This window comes from Chiloscyllium plagiosum, chromosome 13 (genome assembly GCF_004010195.1).
Source record: "Chiloscyllium plagiosum isolate BGI_BamShark_2017 chromosome 13, ASM401019v2, whole genome shotgun sequence".
Lineage (NCBI taxonomy): Eukaryota > Metazoa > Chordata > Chondrichthyes > Orectolobiformes > Hemiscylliidae > Chiloscyllium > Chiloscyllium plagiosum.
In genome coordinates this window covers 73,617,762-73,635,438 of record NC_057722.1, presented here as the reverse complement: position 1 = coordinate 73,635,438, position 17,677 = coordinate 73,617,762, and the positions used below count along the sequence as shown (strand labels likewise).

General features: G+C 43.3%; 1 protein-coding gene across 2 annotated transcripts in view; it reads left to right on the top strand.

Annotated features, from left to right (window-relative positions):
* Positions 1-10,439, top strand: part of aadac (arylacetamide deacetylase) — a 65,537-nt gene extending 55,098 nt beyond the window's left edge. For both annotated transcript variants that reach the window (XM_043702721.1, XM_043702722.1), the window contains exons 4-5: positions 5,322-5,493; positions 8,211-10,439. In XM_043702721.1, coding sequence (XP_043558656.1) covers positions 5,322-5,493; positions 8,211-8,819 — 781 coding nt within the window. In that variant the 3' untranslated portion in view covers positions 8,820-10,439. The remainder of the gene's footprint in view (positions 1-5,321; positions 5,494-8,210) is intronic.
* Positions 10,440-17,677: the final 7,238 nt, after the last annotated feature.

Genomic DNA, 17,677 nt, shown 5'->3' with positions numbered 1-17,677 from the left:
GAACTCTAGGTGCCACTTATCAGCCCAGCTCTGCATCCTGTCAATATCCTGTTGCAACCTACAATAGCCCTCCTCACTGTCCACAACTCCTCCTATCTTCGTATCATCTGCAAATTTACTGACCCACCCTTCGACTCTCTCATCTAAGTCATTAATAGAAATTACAAACAGCTGAGGACCCAGAACTGATCCCTGCGGAACTCCACTTGTAACTGGGTTCTAGGCTGAATATTTACCATCTACCACCACTCTCTGCCTTCGACCGGTTAGCCAGTTTTCTATCCTATTGGCCAAATTTCCCTCTATCCCATGCCTCCTGACTTTCCGCATACGCCTACCATGGGGAACCTTATCAAATGCCTTACTAGAATCCATGTACACTACATCCACTGCTCTTCCCTCATCCACATGCTTGGTCACCTCCTCGAAGAATTCAATAAGACTTGTAAGGCAAGACCTACCCTTCACAAATCCGTGCTTGCTGTCCCTAATCAAGCAGTTTCTTTCCAGATACTCATAAATCCTATCCCTCAGTACCCTTTCCATTACTTTGCCTACCACAGAAGTAAGACTAACAGTCCTGTAATTCCCGGGGTTATCCCTATTCCCTTTTTTGAACAGGGGCACAACATTCGCTACTCTCCAGTCCCCTGGTAGCACCCCCGTTGCCAGTGAAGACGAGAAGATCATTGCCAACGGTACTGCAATTTCCTCTCTTGCTTCCCACATAATCCTAGGATATATCCCGTCAGGCCCCAGGGACTTCTCTATCCTCAAGTTGTTCACCGGGGTTATCCCTATTCCCTTTTTTGAACAGGGGCACAACATTCGCTACTCTCCAGTCCCCTGGTACCACCCCCGTTGCCAGTGAAGACGAGAAGATCATTACCAACGGTACTGCAATTTCCTCTCTTGCTTCCCACATAATCCTAGGATATATCCCGTCAGGCCCGGGGGACTTGTCTATCCTCAAGTTGTTCAAAATGTCCAACACATCTTCCTTCCTAACCGGTATCTCTTCTAGCTTACCAGTCCATTTCACACTCTCCTCTTCTACAATACGGTCCCTCTCGTTCGTAAATACTGAAGAGAAGTACTTGTTCAAGACCTCCCCTAACTCTTCCGACTCAATACACAGTCTCCCACTACTGTCCTTGATCGGACCTACCCTCGTTCTCGTCATTCTCGGGTTTCTCACATACGCATAAAATGCCTTGGGGTTATCCTTGATCCTTTCCGCCAACGATTTTTCATGCCCTCTCTTAGCTCTCCTAATCCCTTTCTTCAGGTCCCTTCTGGCTATCCTGTATCCCTCCACTGCTCTGTCTGAATCCTGTTTCCTCACCTTATGTAAGCCTCCTTCTTCCTCTTTACCAGACATTCAACCTCTCTCGTCAACCAAGGCTCCCTCACACGACCATTTCTTTCCTGCCTGATAGGTACATACATTTCATGGACACGTCGTATCTGCTCTTTGAAAAAGTTTCACATTTCCACCACATCCTTCCCTGACAACGTATGCTCCCAACGTATGCTCCTCAAATCCTGCCTTACTGCATCGTAATTTCCCTTCCCCCAATTATAAAATCTACCTTGTTGTGCGCACCCATCTCTCTTCATAACCAAGGTGAAAGTCACAGAATTGTGGTCACCATCACCAAAATGTTCACCCACTAACAAGCCCACCACTTGTCCCGGTTCATTACCGAGTACCACATCCAATATGGCCTCCCCTCTGGTTGGACAATCTACATATTGCGTTAGAAAAGCTTCCTGGACACACTGCACAAACACCGCCCCATCCAATCTACTTGATCTAAAGAGCTTCCAATCAATATTTGGGAAGTTGAAGTCGCCCATGACTACGACCCTGTGGCTTCTGCACCTTTCCAAAATCTGTTTACCAATCTGTTTCTCCACATCTCTACTGCTATTGGGGGGCCTATAGTAAACACCCAACAAGGTGACTGCACCTTTCCTATTTCTGACTTCAGCCCATACTACCTCCAGAGGCAGATCCCCCTCAAACTTCCTTTCTGCAGCCGTTATACCATTTCTGATTAGCAATGCCACCACCCCCTCCTTTTTCCCCACCCTCCCTAATCTTACTGAAACACCTGTAACCAGGAACCTCCAACAGCCATTCCTGTCCCCCATCTATCCACGTTTCTGTGATGGCCACAACATCGTAGTCCCAGGTACCGATCCACGCCTTAAGTTCACCCACCTTATTTCTGATACTCCTTGAGTTGAAGTATACGCACTTGAGCCCATCTCTGTGTCCGCAAGTAGTCCCTGTCAGTGCTACCTTCTCCACAGCCTCCCTGCAGTCTTGGGCATCCTGACACACAGCTAGCTTACTTGCTGGACTACAAGTCCGGATCCCATCCCCCTGCCAAATTAGTTTAAACCCCAGGATATTGGTGCCCTTCTGGTTCAGGTGCAACCCGTCCTGTTTGTACAGGTCCCACCTTCCCCAGAATGCAGTCCAATTGTCCAAATATCTGAAGCCCTCCCTCCTACACCAGCCTTGCAGCCATGTGTTCAACTGCACTCTCTCGCTATTCTTTGCCTCACTGTCACGTGGCACCGGCAACAACCCAGAGATGACGACTCTGTCTGTCCTAGCTTTTAGCTTCCAGCCTAACTCCTTGAGCTCTTGAATGACATCCCCACCTCTCTTCCTACCTATGTCGTTGGTGCCAATGTGTACCACACCCACTCAAATATTAATCACTTACCTTCCCACCCAGCTATGCGCTCCAACCTCACTTCCGCTGCTCCCACTCAAATGACCGTTGGTGATTAAAGGGTGAGTATTTATACTCACAGTTCTCCTTCCCGGCTGCCCCTCTGTTTGCCGTCACTTCCACTGCTGCTCCCGCTCTTTTTGTGAAGAGAGAAAAGAAAACACCGCTGCCCGCTCCAGGTAAGTAATTTTGAAACAAACTGTCTTACCTTAGCTGTAGTCTCCCGGGTTCGCCTTTACTCGGCCGCTGCTCCCACTCAAACGCTGCAGGGTTCGGTCCTTGGACCCCAGCTAATATAGGGATAGAAAGCTGTATAGCCAAATTTGTGGACAACACATAAATAAGCGGGACAGTAAATTGCATGTCCACAGAACCGCCTGTCCGTCCATCTAACTAGAGAGTCCCCTATCACTAGCGCTCTCCTCCTCTCCCCCTTTCCCTTCTGAGTCTCAGAGCCACAGACCCCTTCACTGCAGCTTACACCTGCAACAGTTTCCAAAGCTGTATATTTATTTTTTAGGGGGACGACCACAGGGGAACCCTGCACTGCCTGCTTCTTCCCCTTCCCACCTCTAACTGTTACCCAGCTACCTCTGTTCTCCGGCGTTACTATGTCCCTGTAGCTTCTATCAATCACCCTCTCAGCCTCTCGAATAATCCTCAGTTCATCCAACTCCAGTTCCAGTTCCCTAACTCGTTCGGTGAGGATCAGGATCTGACTGCATTTCCTGCAGACGAAGTCGGCAGGAGTATCGGTGGTCACCCCTACCTCAAACATCCTGCAGGAGGAACATTCCACCGCCTGCGCTGCCATGACTGTACATTTTCTCCAAAAACAAGAACAATGAATCAACAACACTGAGTCACTTACCTGTGGACTTTAAAGTTAGGTTAGAGGAGGAGGGTGGGAGGGAGTCCCTACGGAAGTAGGACCTGGGGTCTAGAACACACTCACTCAAATACTAATCACTTACCTTCCCGCCCAGCTATGCGCTCAACCTCACTTCCGCTGCTCCCACTCAAATGCTGACCAGACATCCCAATCTGACCTAATCTCTTTTGTTTTAATTTCTTCATGGGACAAGGGCATTGCTGGATAGGCTGGCATTTGCCCATCCCTAATTGCTCAGAGGGCAGTCGAGAGTCAATCCCGTTGCTGTGGGTCTGGAGTCCTGTGTAGGCCAGACCAGGTAAAGATGGCAGATTTCCTTCCCTAAAGAACTTTAGTGAATCAGATGGATTTTTACAGCAATTGGCAATGGATTCATGGTCATCATTAGAACCTAGAACTTTACATTCCAGTACAGGTTCTTCAGCTCTCGATGTTATGCCGACCTATGAAATGAATCAGATGCCCATCCAACCTAAACCATTCCATTATTATCCATATTTATGTCCAATGCCCATTTAAATGCCCTTAATATCAGCGAGTCTACTACAGGCCATTCCACACCCCTAATATTCTAAATAAAGAAACTACCCCGATATCTGTCCTAAGTCTATCTCCCCTCAATTTAAAGCTATGTCCCCTCGTGTTAGCCTTCACCAGCCGAGAAAAAAGACTCTCACTGTCCAGTCTATCTAACCCTCTGATTATCTTATGTCTCAATTTAAGTCACCTCTCAACCTTCTTCTCTCCAATGAAAACAGTCTCCGTTCCTTCAGCCTTTCCTCGTAAGACCTTCCTTCCTTACCAGGCAACATCCTAGTAAATCTCCTCTGGACCTTTTCCAAAGCTTCCACATCCTTCCTATAATACGGTGACAAGAACTCCATGCAGTATTCCAAACAGTCTCCGTTCCTTCAGCCTTTCCTCGTAAGACCTTCCTTCCTTACCAGGCAACATCCTAGTAAATCTCCTCTGGACCTTTTTCCAAAGCTTCCACATCCTTCCTATAATACAGTGACAAGAACTCCATGCAGTATTCCAGGTATGGTCTTACCAGTGTCTTGAATGGCTGAAGCATGACCTTGTGGCTCTGAAACTCAATCCCTCTACCAATAACTGCCTACACACCACATCCCTTCTTAACCTCTGAATCCAAGTTCCACCATCTGCTGTGGTGGAATTCAAACCTGAATCCTCAGAACATTTCCTGGATCACTGGATTAACAGTCCAGTGATTAATACTGCCAGACCATTGCTTCTCCAATTTGCCAGCACTTGGCCTATATCCCTCTTAAACCATTCCTATAGATATATACATCCAGATGTCTTTTTAAATGCTGTAATTGTTGCAACCATCTCTGGCTGTTCAGAGTGAATTCAACTTAGGGTGTAAGTAGTTGAACCCTTAACCCCCCCAAATCTTTTGAACTCCATGCATGGTAAATTATTGGAAGGCCAATGTTATATTCCATAGACAGCCAACATGCAACTTCTAATATCACCACTGATTGGTATCAGTCATGTCCAAAACACTCAAATAAAACCAATCTGAAACAAGAATAGAAATTGTTGGAGAAACTCCACAGGTCTGACAGCATCTGTGGAAAGAACGTAAAGCTAACATTTCAAATCCAGTTTTGCTTCCTTAGAACAGAAACTCCAATACACTTGTTACTTTCCAGATATCGTTTAGCACCAGAGCATCACTTCCCTGATCAGTTCAATGACGTTTACACTGTGGTGAAGTACTTCCTACAGCGAGATGTCTTGGCACGATACTCGGTGGATCCAGCTCGAGTCGCGGTGTCAGGAGACAGTGCTGGCGGGAATTTGGCTGCTGCAGTAGCCCAGCAGGTACAGTTACAAATACAGTAATTGCTTGTGACTGGTCACAATACTGTGTTTTGGATGTGCTTAAATGATGTTGAAATTTATTTCATTAAATGGGAACATTATTTTCCCATGGCTCCTGCCAAGTGCTGCTTTTGTTTGGTTTTGAATCATAAAGAAGGAAGCCATTCAGTCCATTGACCACCTGAAAGGAACTGTCCTATTAGTCTGTATCCACTCCTACTCTATGGCCATGAATGTATCTTTTCCAATTCAGTGTTTGGGCTCAGTCTTTGGAATTCAGATGGTGCAAAACTGAACATGTTCTGCTGCTCACCAATGGAACAGGTTCATAGAATGTTTACAGCACAGAAAGATGCTACTTGACCCATCGTGTCCACACAGCTATAATGAGCCCAGTCATTCCCACTTTGTAGTGTTTGGTCTGTGATTCTACAGGTCACAGCTGTTGATGTACACACCCAAACAACTTTCTCAATAGTTTGAGAGCTTTCATCTCTACTACCATTTTAGGCAATTAATTCCTCTCCTTGACGGCCTCCAGGTGAAAAGGCTTTTCTTTAATTATCTTCTAATTCTCAGACAAATTACTATAAATCTATGCCTGATGGTCACTGACCCTTCTGCTAGGTTAAATTGGTCCATCATATCTACACTTATCAAGGGCTCCCTCTATCATGCACATCAATCAAATTTCCTCTCTACCTCCACTGTTCCAAGAGGAAATGACCTGAATCTATCCAATTTTTTCCTCATGGTTGTATTTTACCAGTCTTGTATACCTCTCCTGCACCCTCTCTAGTGTAATAACATTCTTTCTGCAATGAAGTGATCAGCTTTTCACCCAGTACTGAGGTTGTGTAGACCCACAGAGTTTGTAGCACGGAGTGGACCTGTTGGTTGCATTCTTGTGTTGCTCTGCTGTCACCTTGGCTATGTGGAAGGCAGGGGGGCAGTTTGTATTGAGTGAAACTCAAAGCAAAGGCTTCAAGTTACTTAATTTCATGTTGTGCAAAGGAGAAGAGGAAGCAACATCAACTTGGAGATAATTGGCACCATAAGACAGTGCTATTGACTCTCTTTTGCTATAAATTGTTATCACTTCCCATCTTTCCCCTGTTAGTAACACAATGTTCAAGCCCTCCATGGTAGCTAATCCAGAAAGTCTAAGTAACTTCCAACAAGGAGTGAACATTTTCCAATAATATGAAGGTCAGAAAGGATCCAAGAAAGATTGTTCTGAGAAAGGGATAAAATTGTGTTGGATTAAAGATACAAGTCACCATAGTCCTACTGGACCATTGGGCTATGCCCCCATTTGAGAGAGATGCTTAGTGGTGGTTTAACCTCACGACACCTCATGCAAGGGAAGAGGTTGAGAAGGAGAGTCCTTCATGGTTACCTCAGCCATTGCAAGAATTGAACCCGTGCTGTTGGAATCATTCTGTTTGCAAACTGGCTGTTGGAAAAGGGGTGGGGAAGAGGTGGAAATATAAATCCTTGATTGCTACCAGTGTGGGACCAGGAATAGAAACCATTGCATGCAACTCGTTGACAGGGGAGAGATGATACAGGAAGTCCATCAACTGTGTCAGGGTCTAGAATAGGTCAAGATGGACAGGGAGGGCAGATCTGTCCTTGTCAGCCAATAGTGTGTAGCATGATTGTCAGTGGTTAGCACTGCTGTCTTGCAGCACCAGAGACCCACCTTTGGGCGACTGTCTGTGTGGAGTTTGCATATTGTCCCTGTGTCTGCGTGGGTTTCCTCTGGGTGCTCTGACCCCCCCCCCACCATCGTCCAGAGATGTGCAGGTTAGGTGGGCTGGCCATGGTAAAAGCCCTGTTGGTGGGGGCACCTGTGTAAGATGCTCTTCAGAAGATTAGTGCAGTCGAAGGGCTGTATAGCCTCTTTCAGTACTGTAGGGGTTCTAATGTGCTGTTTGATTTTGCTAAGAGCTGCTTTGTTACTTTGGTTACCTTCACTTTATCATCAGGGACACTATCAACATGAACAATCACATTATTGTTTGTTGAATTGAATTGCAGCAGTAGTGAACCCAAGATAATTTTTTGAAATAACATTGTACTGTTTATAAACTTTACATTTAAAGAAAAGCAAATAAACAGAAGAATTAAAATGGGGGAGACAGGCTTAAATAAAAGATGCCTCTGCATTGCAAACCAGCTGGCCAGTTAATTCACCCCCAGCATTGAGACACACAGAGACACATAGAGACACAATAGAGTTAAGGTGATATGCCTCAGTCTAGATTAGCTAAAATGAAAGCAGAAAATGTTGGCGATGCTCAGCAGGTCCTGTCTCTCTCTCTCTCTCTGCCTCTCTCTCCCCCACGAATGCTACCAGACCTGCCAAGGGCTGAGTTTTGTTAACATCTCAATCACATCTCAGAATGCAGAACCCACTCAGTAGTTTCTCAGTTTAGAATAAGTGACAAAGGCTGAAGTGAGGCTGGAGTCTAATAATCTCTTGATTAGAAACTGAATTAAGTTTGATCTATAGCTTGACTTAAACAACATTGGGATTAATTATTTACCAGATTTCAGTGATGAGCTTGTTAAATTTATTATTCCATTTCAGGTTTGCAGTTTTCCTCACTGGGAAATGATTAAGATTGTGAAGTAATATTGTACAAACATATCTCTATGCTAACACCTCTTGTGTGGTTATCTCGGATACTCATTAAGGGGATATTTTGCAGATCCAGGAGGACCGAGAGGTTCAAGTTGAGATCAAAGTTCAGGCATTAATCTACCCTGCACTTCAGACCATCGACTTTAACACTCCTTCCTACCAGCAAAACGAGAACATGCCAATTCTGCCCAAGACCTTAATGGTCAGGTTTTGGAGTGAATATTTTAGCTGCGACAAGTCGCTGCTGAACAAGATGATGGCCAACAGCCATGCCACCCAGGAATCGAAGGGCCTGAGCAACTTTGCAAACTGGAGCGTCCTCCTGCCGATGGAGTTCAGGAAGCACTATTCATACATCCCACCGGGCGGCGAAAGCGCAGAGCTATCCAGGAAGGTTCCTGGGGTATTTGACCCGAGAGCTGCTCCCTTGCTGGTGGGGGATGAGAAACTCCGGGCTCTGCCGCGGACCTACATTGTAACCTGTGAATATGACGTACTGCGGGATGATGGGGTCATGTACGCCACAAGATTGAAGGTGGCAGGGGTCCAGGTCACACACGAGCATTACGAGGACTCCTTTCATGGTGCCATAATGTTCAACACGTGGCCAACCGATTTTGCAATTGGCCAGAAAATGATAAGCCATTACATTGAGTGGCTGCGAACGAATTTGTAAATAAATTGCCATCCCACTGCAACCCTCCCAATCCCCCAAACACACCCCCTTGGCATCCTGCAAAAATCCTGCAGTGCCTCTTCCATACCTGCAAATTTTTGGCAAATGTTTCTCTGTTTTAGCTGCCCACACCCATTCCCCATCTGTATTTAGTGTTAAACATTATGGAAATGCACTTGGTCAGGGCCTGTTATGACTTTCAATGGCAGACCTAAAGGAACGTAGGAGATTGTCATTCACTTGTCCTTGGGCATGGAGACCTGGTCTATGGGTGTGACCATTCAGCCCACCCAATACCAAGATCAGGGGAAAAAGGTGGACCTCACTGCTTTGCGCGTTTACTGCCTCTACCTCCTGCCCTAATGTGGTTCATCCTTCAAGCTGAAGCCTTCCTCGCCCATCATCTGGCCTGTCTAGCTGAGTTGTGGTGGTTACTGAGGTGGCGTCTGAGGCCGTTTCGCGCTCAAAAGATTCTTCTTCCAGCAGGGTGTGGAACCACAGAAGATTGAGTTTCGGGCCAGTTGCTTGCTTGTGATCCTCTCCTCGTCCTCTCTGGCTCTGATTTGGACTTGTTTGTGAAGGAAACTGTGAGGCGTTTGTAGATTTTGAGTGAGGTTCTCCGGAGACTTGAAGTCCATATCAGTCAAATTCCTCAGTGAAGTGTTTAGAATGACCTTGTAATGTTTCCCCATTAGAACCCATCCTAGCTCTCCAGGTTAATTTGCTTTAAGTGTATAACTATTTACGAGACCACTCCTGGACTGGACTGGACTGGATGAAGGTGATGCTGGCTTGGCTAGCATTTATTGCCCAGAGGGCAGTTAATATTCAACACATTGCTGAGAGCCTGGAGCCACCTGTAGGCCAGACCAGGTAAGGATGGCAATTTCTTCTCGAGAGCATGTTGTTGTACCAAACTCTGTTTGAAATGCTTTGCTCAGCCCGAGCCTGATAAGCTTTCTGTGTGAGAGAGTTGTAGATTTCCACGACTGTTTTGTGTGGCGAGGTGCATCTTGCCCTCTGGCCATGAATTGTTAGGTTCTGCCCATCTTCTAGACTTTCCCACTTGTGAAAATGGTTTCTCTATTAAATCCTATAATTATCTTTAATGAATTAGATCTTTTAAACGCAAGGGTCAGAATCCCAATCTATCTGCCTCAGTTTCTTAATTTAACCCCTGAAGTGCCTAGTGGTATTCTGCTGTATTTTCTGCAAATGGAATATATGTATTTAAGGAGACAGTCCCCAGAATTGGTGTCTGTACCTTGAACAGATCTACTTGCATATCAATAAAGCTGTGAAATGATTTTGTTTTGAAAATTTTACTGTATTTTTTGTTATGAATATTTCTGGGTGTTGACCTGCTAAAACCATATGGTCTGATCCCTAAAACCAGTCAACTCAGAAATCAGTCTTTGTACTTGCCTATCCTCAAACCAATAATTAATGCTCCATTCTGTTGTATATTGTCTGTTCTGGCTCTGTAAAACAATAGGACAATAATCAAGTGCCATGTGATGTATTTACCTTGTCCCGTGTTTATACACTGACTGCATAACATGAAGGAAAATGTTATATCTTTGTATTTCAACGTGATAAATAAAATTTTGTTAAAAACAAGCTATTTTTTCCGTTTGAGTATATTGTTATCCTGATACTAATCTTTTTTTGGTTGCTCTCTTGAGGTGTGGGTGTTGCAGGCTGAGCTAGCATTTATTGCCCGTTCCTAATTTTTAAAAATTCGTTCACAGGATGAGGGCATCACTGGCGGATCCTACAATTATTGCCCATTCCTAAGTTAAAAGTCAACCACATTGTGTTGTGGGTCTGGGGTCGCATGTAAGCCAGGCCAGTTAAGCATGGCAATTTCCTTCCCTGAAAGATATTAGTGAACCAAAAGGTTTATTTTTGCCTGACCTTTGATTCATTAATTCTAGATCTGTATTGAATTGAAATTCCATCTGCTGTGGCAGGGTTTGAACCCAGGTCCCCAGAACATTATCTGGATCTCTGGATTAACAGTCCAGCAATAATACCACTAGGTCATCACCTTCCCTTATTTATATAAATGACTTTGATATGAGCAAAAGAGGTATAGTTAGTAAGTTTGCAGATGACACTAAAATTAGAGATGCAGTGGACAGTGAAGAAGGTTACCTCAGGTTATAACAGGATCTTGGGCCAATGGGCTGAGGAGTGACAGATGGAGTTTAATTTGGACAAATGTGAGGTGCTGCATTTTGGAAAGCAAATCTTAGTGGTAAGGTTCTAGGGAGTGTTGCTGAACAAAGAGACCTTGGAGTGCATGTTCATAGCTCCTTGAAAGTAGAGTCTCAGGTAGATAGTGAAGAAGGTTTCCTTTATTGCTTTCCTTTATTGGTCAGAGTATTGAGTACAGCTGTTGGGAGATCATGTTGTGACTGTAAGGGACATTGGTTAGGCTACTGTTGGAATATTGTATGCAATTCTAATCTCCTTTCTGTCAGAAGGATGTTGTGAAACTTGAAAGGGTTCAGAAAGATTTACAAGGATGATGCCAGGGTTGGAGGATTTGAGCTATAGGGAGAGGCTGAACAGACTGGGGCTGTTTTCCCTGGAGCGTCGGAGGCTGAGGGGTGACCTTTAGAGGTTTATAAAATCATGAGGGGCATGGATAGGATAAATAGACAAAATCTTTTCCCTGGGGTCGGGGAGTCCAGAACTAGAGAGCATAGATTTTGGGTAAGAGGGGAAAGATATAAGAGAGACCTAAAGGGCAACTTTTTCACGCAGAGGGTGGTACGTGTATGGAATGAGCTGCTGGAGGAAGTGGTGGAGGCTAGTACAAGTACAACATTTAAAAGGCATCTGGATGGGTATATGAATAGGAAGGGTTTGGTGGGACTAGATTGGGTTGGAATATCTGGTCGACATGGATGAGTTGGACTGAAGGGTCTGTTTCCCTGCTGTACCTCTCTATATCTCTATTCTTGACAAAATGGAGGAGAGCTGCACCTTGAACTGCTACAGTCCATTTGCTGTCGGTAGACCCACGATTGGTGTGGTTCCATTCTCTAACATTCCTTCCCACAATCCATTTTCCTTGGAACTTCCTTCTCTTCTTTCCATTTCCTATATAACTACCTCTTTGACCAATGTTTTGCTCACCCCAGTTAATCACTTCTTCTTTTAATGCATGCCAGGGAGATGTACCCATCAAAGAATGTTGCAAAATTATGGTTTATTTTATTTTTATTTCAGAAATGCAATTTATTCATAAAAAATTTATGTACATTGTCACTAATGCAGTTCGGTTCTGTACAGTCCTTGCATATTGAGGAGAAACCAACATTAGAGCTTGATTTTCCTGATAGTTCAAACAAACAAACTGATACAAGATACTATTTATATGCATTTGATGCAGCAGGAGGTGCCTGAATGCACCCCATTGTACTTTGGCCAACAAACCTTAGCTAGTGGACTCTTTTTGCAGATAGGTTTTCCTTGGAAAACCTAACAGATCTATCCCCTATTATCTCTAACCAACATTATCCATTCTGTTTTACATTCCAAGTTAAGCTCACTTGAGATGTGGTGATCCTCCGGTTAAACTACCACCAGTTGTGTTTCTGAAATGATAAAACAGTCCTGTGGTCCTCAGACTATGGTGACTTGATTTTACCTTCGTACACACGACTACATATTGTCTGATTGTATTCAAATTTATATACATTACAATATCCAATCCTAACATGTCTGCACTATATTATCTAATCAAATTAATGCATGTTCACAGATACCGACTATAAGCACATACTTTCCGATTACCCAAACTCTTTACTGTTCTTTCTAGCCTTTTCATTCACCATACAAACCTGATGCTGAAGTAAGGTGGATCAAACTTATTCTGAGATGATGCCCATTCTGATTAGATGATTACTTTCTATACTTAGCATAAACGAACTTTAGTCCTGAAAAGTACTCCGTCTCCCTCAGGTTACTCTGGAAGTGTAAGAATCGCTAAGGTTTGAGCAGCAGATAAAGCTAGCTGTTTCACACTGCTGCTGATAAGAAGTAGAAATGCAAGGAACTCAGATGGTTATTGAGCAGATGGAGGCCATTTTTTCCATCCTGTCAATAAAGATCCAACTACACTTATCCTTACATTATTTATCTCTTGGCCCATAGCCCTGGTGCCTATAGCAACACAAGAGAATATCTAAATATTATTTAAATGTTTGACCACCTTTTCAGGCAGTGAGTTCGACTGTCACAAACCGCTGAGGGGAATATAAGTTCTTCGACTCTTCTCTTAGTTGCCTTCCTCTTGTCTTTAAATCTGTGCCCTGTGATTATTGAATGCTGTTTGCCTCTAACAGGTGCTGGAGTTAAGCCAAAATACATCCTGCCTGCTTACATGAATGAATGAATAAATGCGGCAGACAAATTTTATAGGCATCATTACACCGAATATATAGGCTGTTTGTCCCAAAGATTGGTGGATTGTAAGAAAAAACATATCCCTTTGGCTGCTCACAAAAAGCAAGCTCCTGAATATACCCACCCAGCCTGGTCATCTAACAGTCACAACACCACACCAATTAGATGTGATTTTGCGATTGAGTGGCATTTGCTAAATAATCCTGAGTTTGCAAAGACTAATACTGTCAACGAATTTAGGCTTCTCAGTGTGGTCTACTTATGTGTAATGGAAACTCAATACATTAATGCACAGAGCTCTGTTCTTTGCAGATAGAACAGATACAGATACTGTGCCCTTTCTAACTCCATAAAATAGATGACAGCCATTCTCTGGTTCACTTCTCAGAGCAATGTCTTGACCAATCAGAGAGGAGTTACTCACTATAAGACCCCCCCCCCCCCCCCCCCCCCCAAACAGTGTCTGACCTGCTATTGTAGCCAGAATACGTATATGGCAGCAAAAACGGAAAGAAATGTGGATATTGGAAATCAAAAACAGAAATTGCGGAAAAAAGTGAGCAGGGTCTGAGGAAGGGTCATTGGGACCTGAAATGTTAACTCAGCTTTTCCAGCAATTTCTGTTTTTGTTTGCATATCTATATAGCAGCTCCATTTCAGATTCGGTTAAGTGGTAACCCTCAGGATATTGCCAGTGGGGATTCTGTGTTGGGGATACCATTAAATATTAAGGGGCAATGGTTACATGCTCTTTTGTTGGAGATGGTCAGTGTCTGACATTTGTGGAATGATTGTCACTTGTTTGCCCAAGCCTGGACATTGTCCAAATCTTGTTAGATTTGGCCATGGACTGCTTCAGCATCCGAAGTCATCTTGAATGGTGCAGTTATCAGTGAACCTCCCCACTTCAGATCAGATGGTGCAGGGAAGGTCATCGATGAAGCAGCTGAAGATGTTTGGGCCAAGGACACTTTGAGCATCTCCTGCAGAGATGCCAATTGGATACAAAATTGGCTTGATGGTAGGAGACAGAGGATAATTATAAAGGGTTATTTTTTTCAGACTGGAAGCCAGTGACCATCAGTACACCACAAGGATTGGTGCGGGGTCCACTGTTTTATGTTATTTATGTAAACGATTTGGATGAAAATAGAGGAGGCATGATTCGTAAATTTGTGGATGACACCAAAATTTGTGGTATAATGGACAGTGAGGAAGATTATCTAAGATTACAAAGGGATCTTGATCAGCTGGGTTAGTGGAGGGAGGAATGGCAGATGGAGTTTAATTTAGATAAATATGAAATGTTGTATTTTGATAAGACAAACCAGGGCACTACTAACACCATTACTCGTAGGGCTTTGGGCGTGTTATTGAATAGAGAGACCTGACAGGTGCAGAAACATAGTTCCTGCAAAAATGGCATCACAAGTAGACAGAAATGGTGAAGAATGCTTGACTTCACCAGTTAGAGCATTGAGTACAGGAGTTAGGACATCATGTTACAGTTGTCTAAGAGATTGGTAAGGTCACAAATGGAGTACTGTGTAGAATTCAGGTCACCCTGCTATAGGAAGGATATCATTAAACTGGAAATGGTGCGAAAAAGATTTACAAGGATGTTACTATGACTGGAGGGTTTGGGTTATAAGGAGAGGCTGTATAGGCTGGGACCGTTTTTCCCTGGAGTGGAGAGGGCTGTGGAGTGATGCGATAGAGGTTTGTAAAATTATCAGGGAAGGAGATAAGCTGAATAGCTAAGGTTTTTTCCCCAGGGTAAGGCTGTCTAAAACTAGAGGGTATTGGTTTAACGTGAGAGGGGAAAAGATTTAAAAAGGGACCCTAAGGGCTACTTTTACATGCAGAGAGTGCTACGCATATGGAACAAGCTGCCAGGGGAAGTGGTAGAGGCTGGTACAATTACATTTAAAAGACATTTGGACAGGTACATGGATAGGAAAGATTTAGAAGGATATGGGCCAAACACAGGCAAATAGGACTAGTTCTGGTTTGAAAAATGGTTTGACATGGTAGGTATATGGAGGATAGTGGGCTAGTGTAGGTTAGGTGGGCTTGGATTGGCGCAACATTGAGGGCCGAAGGGCCTGTATTGCGCTGTATTCTTCTATGTTCTATGTCTGTTTCTTTGCTGTATGACTCAATGTCTTAGACCTGAGATAACTGACTTCCAACAACCACAACCACCTTCCTTTTTGTCAAGTATGGCTCCAAATGGTCAAAAGATAGAACAAAGCTGAAATGCGAAAATGTATTACTTGAGCTTGATACATGATAAGTGACCAGTCAACCTAGGTCACTTATTCAGAAGGGGCAGAGTGCCCACTGTAAGCAAAAACTTTTTTTGCTGCTCAGCTTCAGATAATAGGCAAATAATCCTACGTGAAAAAAACAGGAACCCAACTCTCTTCCCTTTCCTTGCATCACAACTTTCTTCCAATGGAGATTGCTTCCAGGGCATAGGTCACCAGCTCTCACACACCAGCATTTCTGATTATCCAAAAAAACAGTTTATTCCTTTGCACTGATTTAAAAACTCTTAAAATACTTTACAAAATTTTGAAAACTACTAATAAATTCTCCAAACATTTTATAGTAATTACAAATTGCCCTTCCTGTTAATGCTTCCAGGTCAAAGGATGTTTCAGGTGCCATAAATGGCTTGCTTTCAATTGAAGGCCTGGAATAGTAATAAATGTGATGGTATCTCTTTTTTTTGGTTCATTCATTAGCTTTTAGTAGCATAGACAGTGCTAGCATTATTTGTTCATCAATAAACTTCTCTGAATGATATTAGAGAACCCAATGGGCTTTTAAGACCATGTGACCACAAGAAAAGGAACAGGAGTAGACTGTTCAACCCCTTGAACTTGGACAGCCATTCAATAGGATCATGGCTGATCTGACAAGCCTCATGTCCACTTTCCTGTCCTTTTCTCATGACCCTTAATTCACCAACTGATCAAAAATCTATCAATCTCACCTTTAAATGTACACAAGGACTCTTCCCCCACAGCTGTCTGTGGCAGGGAATTCCAAAGACTCTCAACTCTCTGTGAGAAGAAATTCCTCCTCATCTCAGTTTTAAACTGACGCCTATTTATTCTGAGACTATTCTCTCTAATCTGAGACAATCCCATGAGAGGGAAACATCCTCTCAGCATTTACCCTGTCAAGCCCCTTACGAAACCTTTATGCTTCAATAAGATCACCTCTGATTTTTCTAAACCCTGGTGAGCAGAGTTCAACCTGTCTGACCCTTGCTCATTTGACAATCCCTCCATACTAGAGACTATCCTACTGAATTCTGAACTGCCTGTAATGAAATGAATTCATTCCTCAAATAAAGGGTCCATACTGCTTACAGTACTCCAGATGTGGTCTCACTAACACCTTTTTCATTACAATTTAGAAGTATCACAATTGCCACTTCTAGTGTTAATATTTAATTACAAGTTCACTTAATGAGTTGTTTTGAATCTTTCCAGAAACCTGTGATGAAATTTGCACTCATATCTCTGTATCACTTATCATTAATGTAGTAGCATATTCACTGTGCTCCTGAAGTTCTTTCCACATGCTATGACACATCTCTGAAACAGATGAGAGTTCAAACCAGACTTTCTGACTCAGAGGTGGAGACATGACCATTGTTGACAAGAGTCTTTGTTTAAACCAGCATCCTGATACCTGATAGATTCTTCAAAATTAACTTGTTCAGATTTTTTTTTTTAGATTAGATTACTTTACAGTGTGGAAACAGGCCCTGACAAGAGTCTTTGTTTAAACCAGCATCCTGATACCTGATAGATTCTTCAAAATTAACTTGTTCAGATTTGTTATGACACATCCCTGAAGCAGGTGGGACTGGAACGTGAGCCTTCTAACTCAGTGTTCAGGACACTACCACTGTGCTACAAGACACTTACTATGCAGCCATACCTTTGAATTAAAAGCCTATCCGTCTTTAGCTGTTAAGAACATGGGTATAGCATTAGGTCATTTAGTTGCTATTCCAGTTCAATGGAATTGTGGGTGTTCCGAAGTTCTAAAGCCAGCTGCACTTGCAATACAAAGCATATTTGATTTCAAATCTTTTCATGGTCTTGACAACCTAACATTTATTGATCACAAATTTTATTAATTAGACTAACATCTACTATCCTTGAATTCCACACTTTGACCATGCTTTCTGTGACATTAAAGGCTTCTTTAACTCCTCTCCTGAATGGCTTGGCTCTGCTGTGTGACTTCTTGTTCGAATTACTCTCACTCAAGATGGTAGGAGAGATTCTGTAACTGGCCTCATTATATCTGTGTTGGTGGATCAAAAGTAAGCCAGGGGTTACTGTTAGAATCATAAAGTTACTCACAATGGAAACAGACCCATTGGTCCAATCAGTACGCACCAAACATGTTCC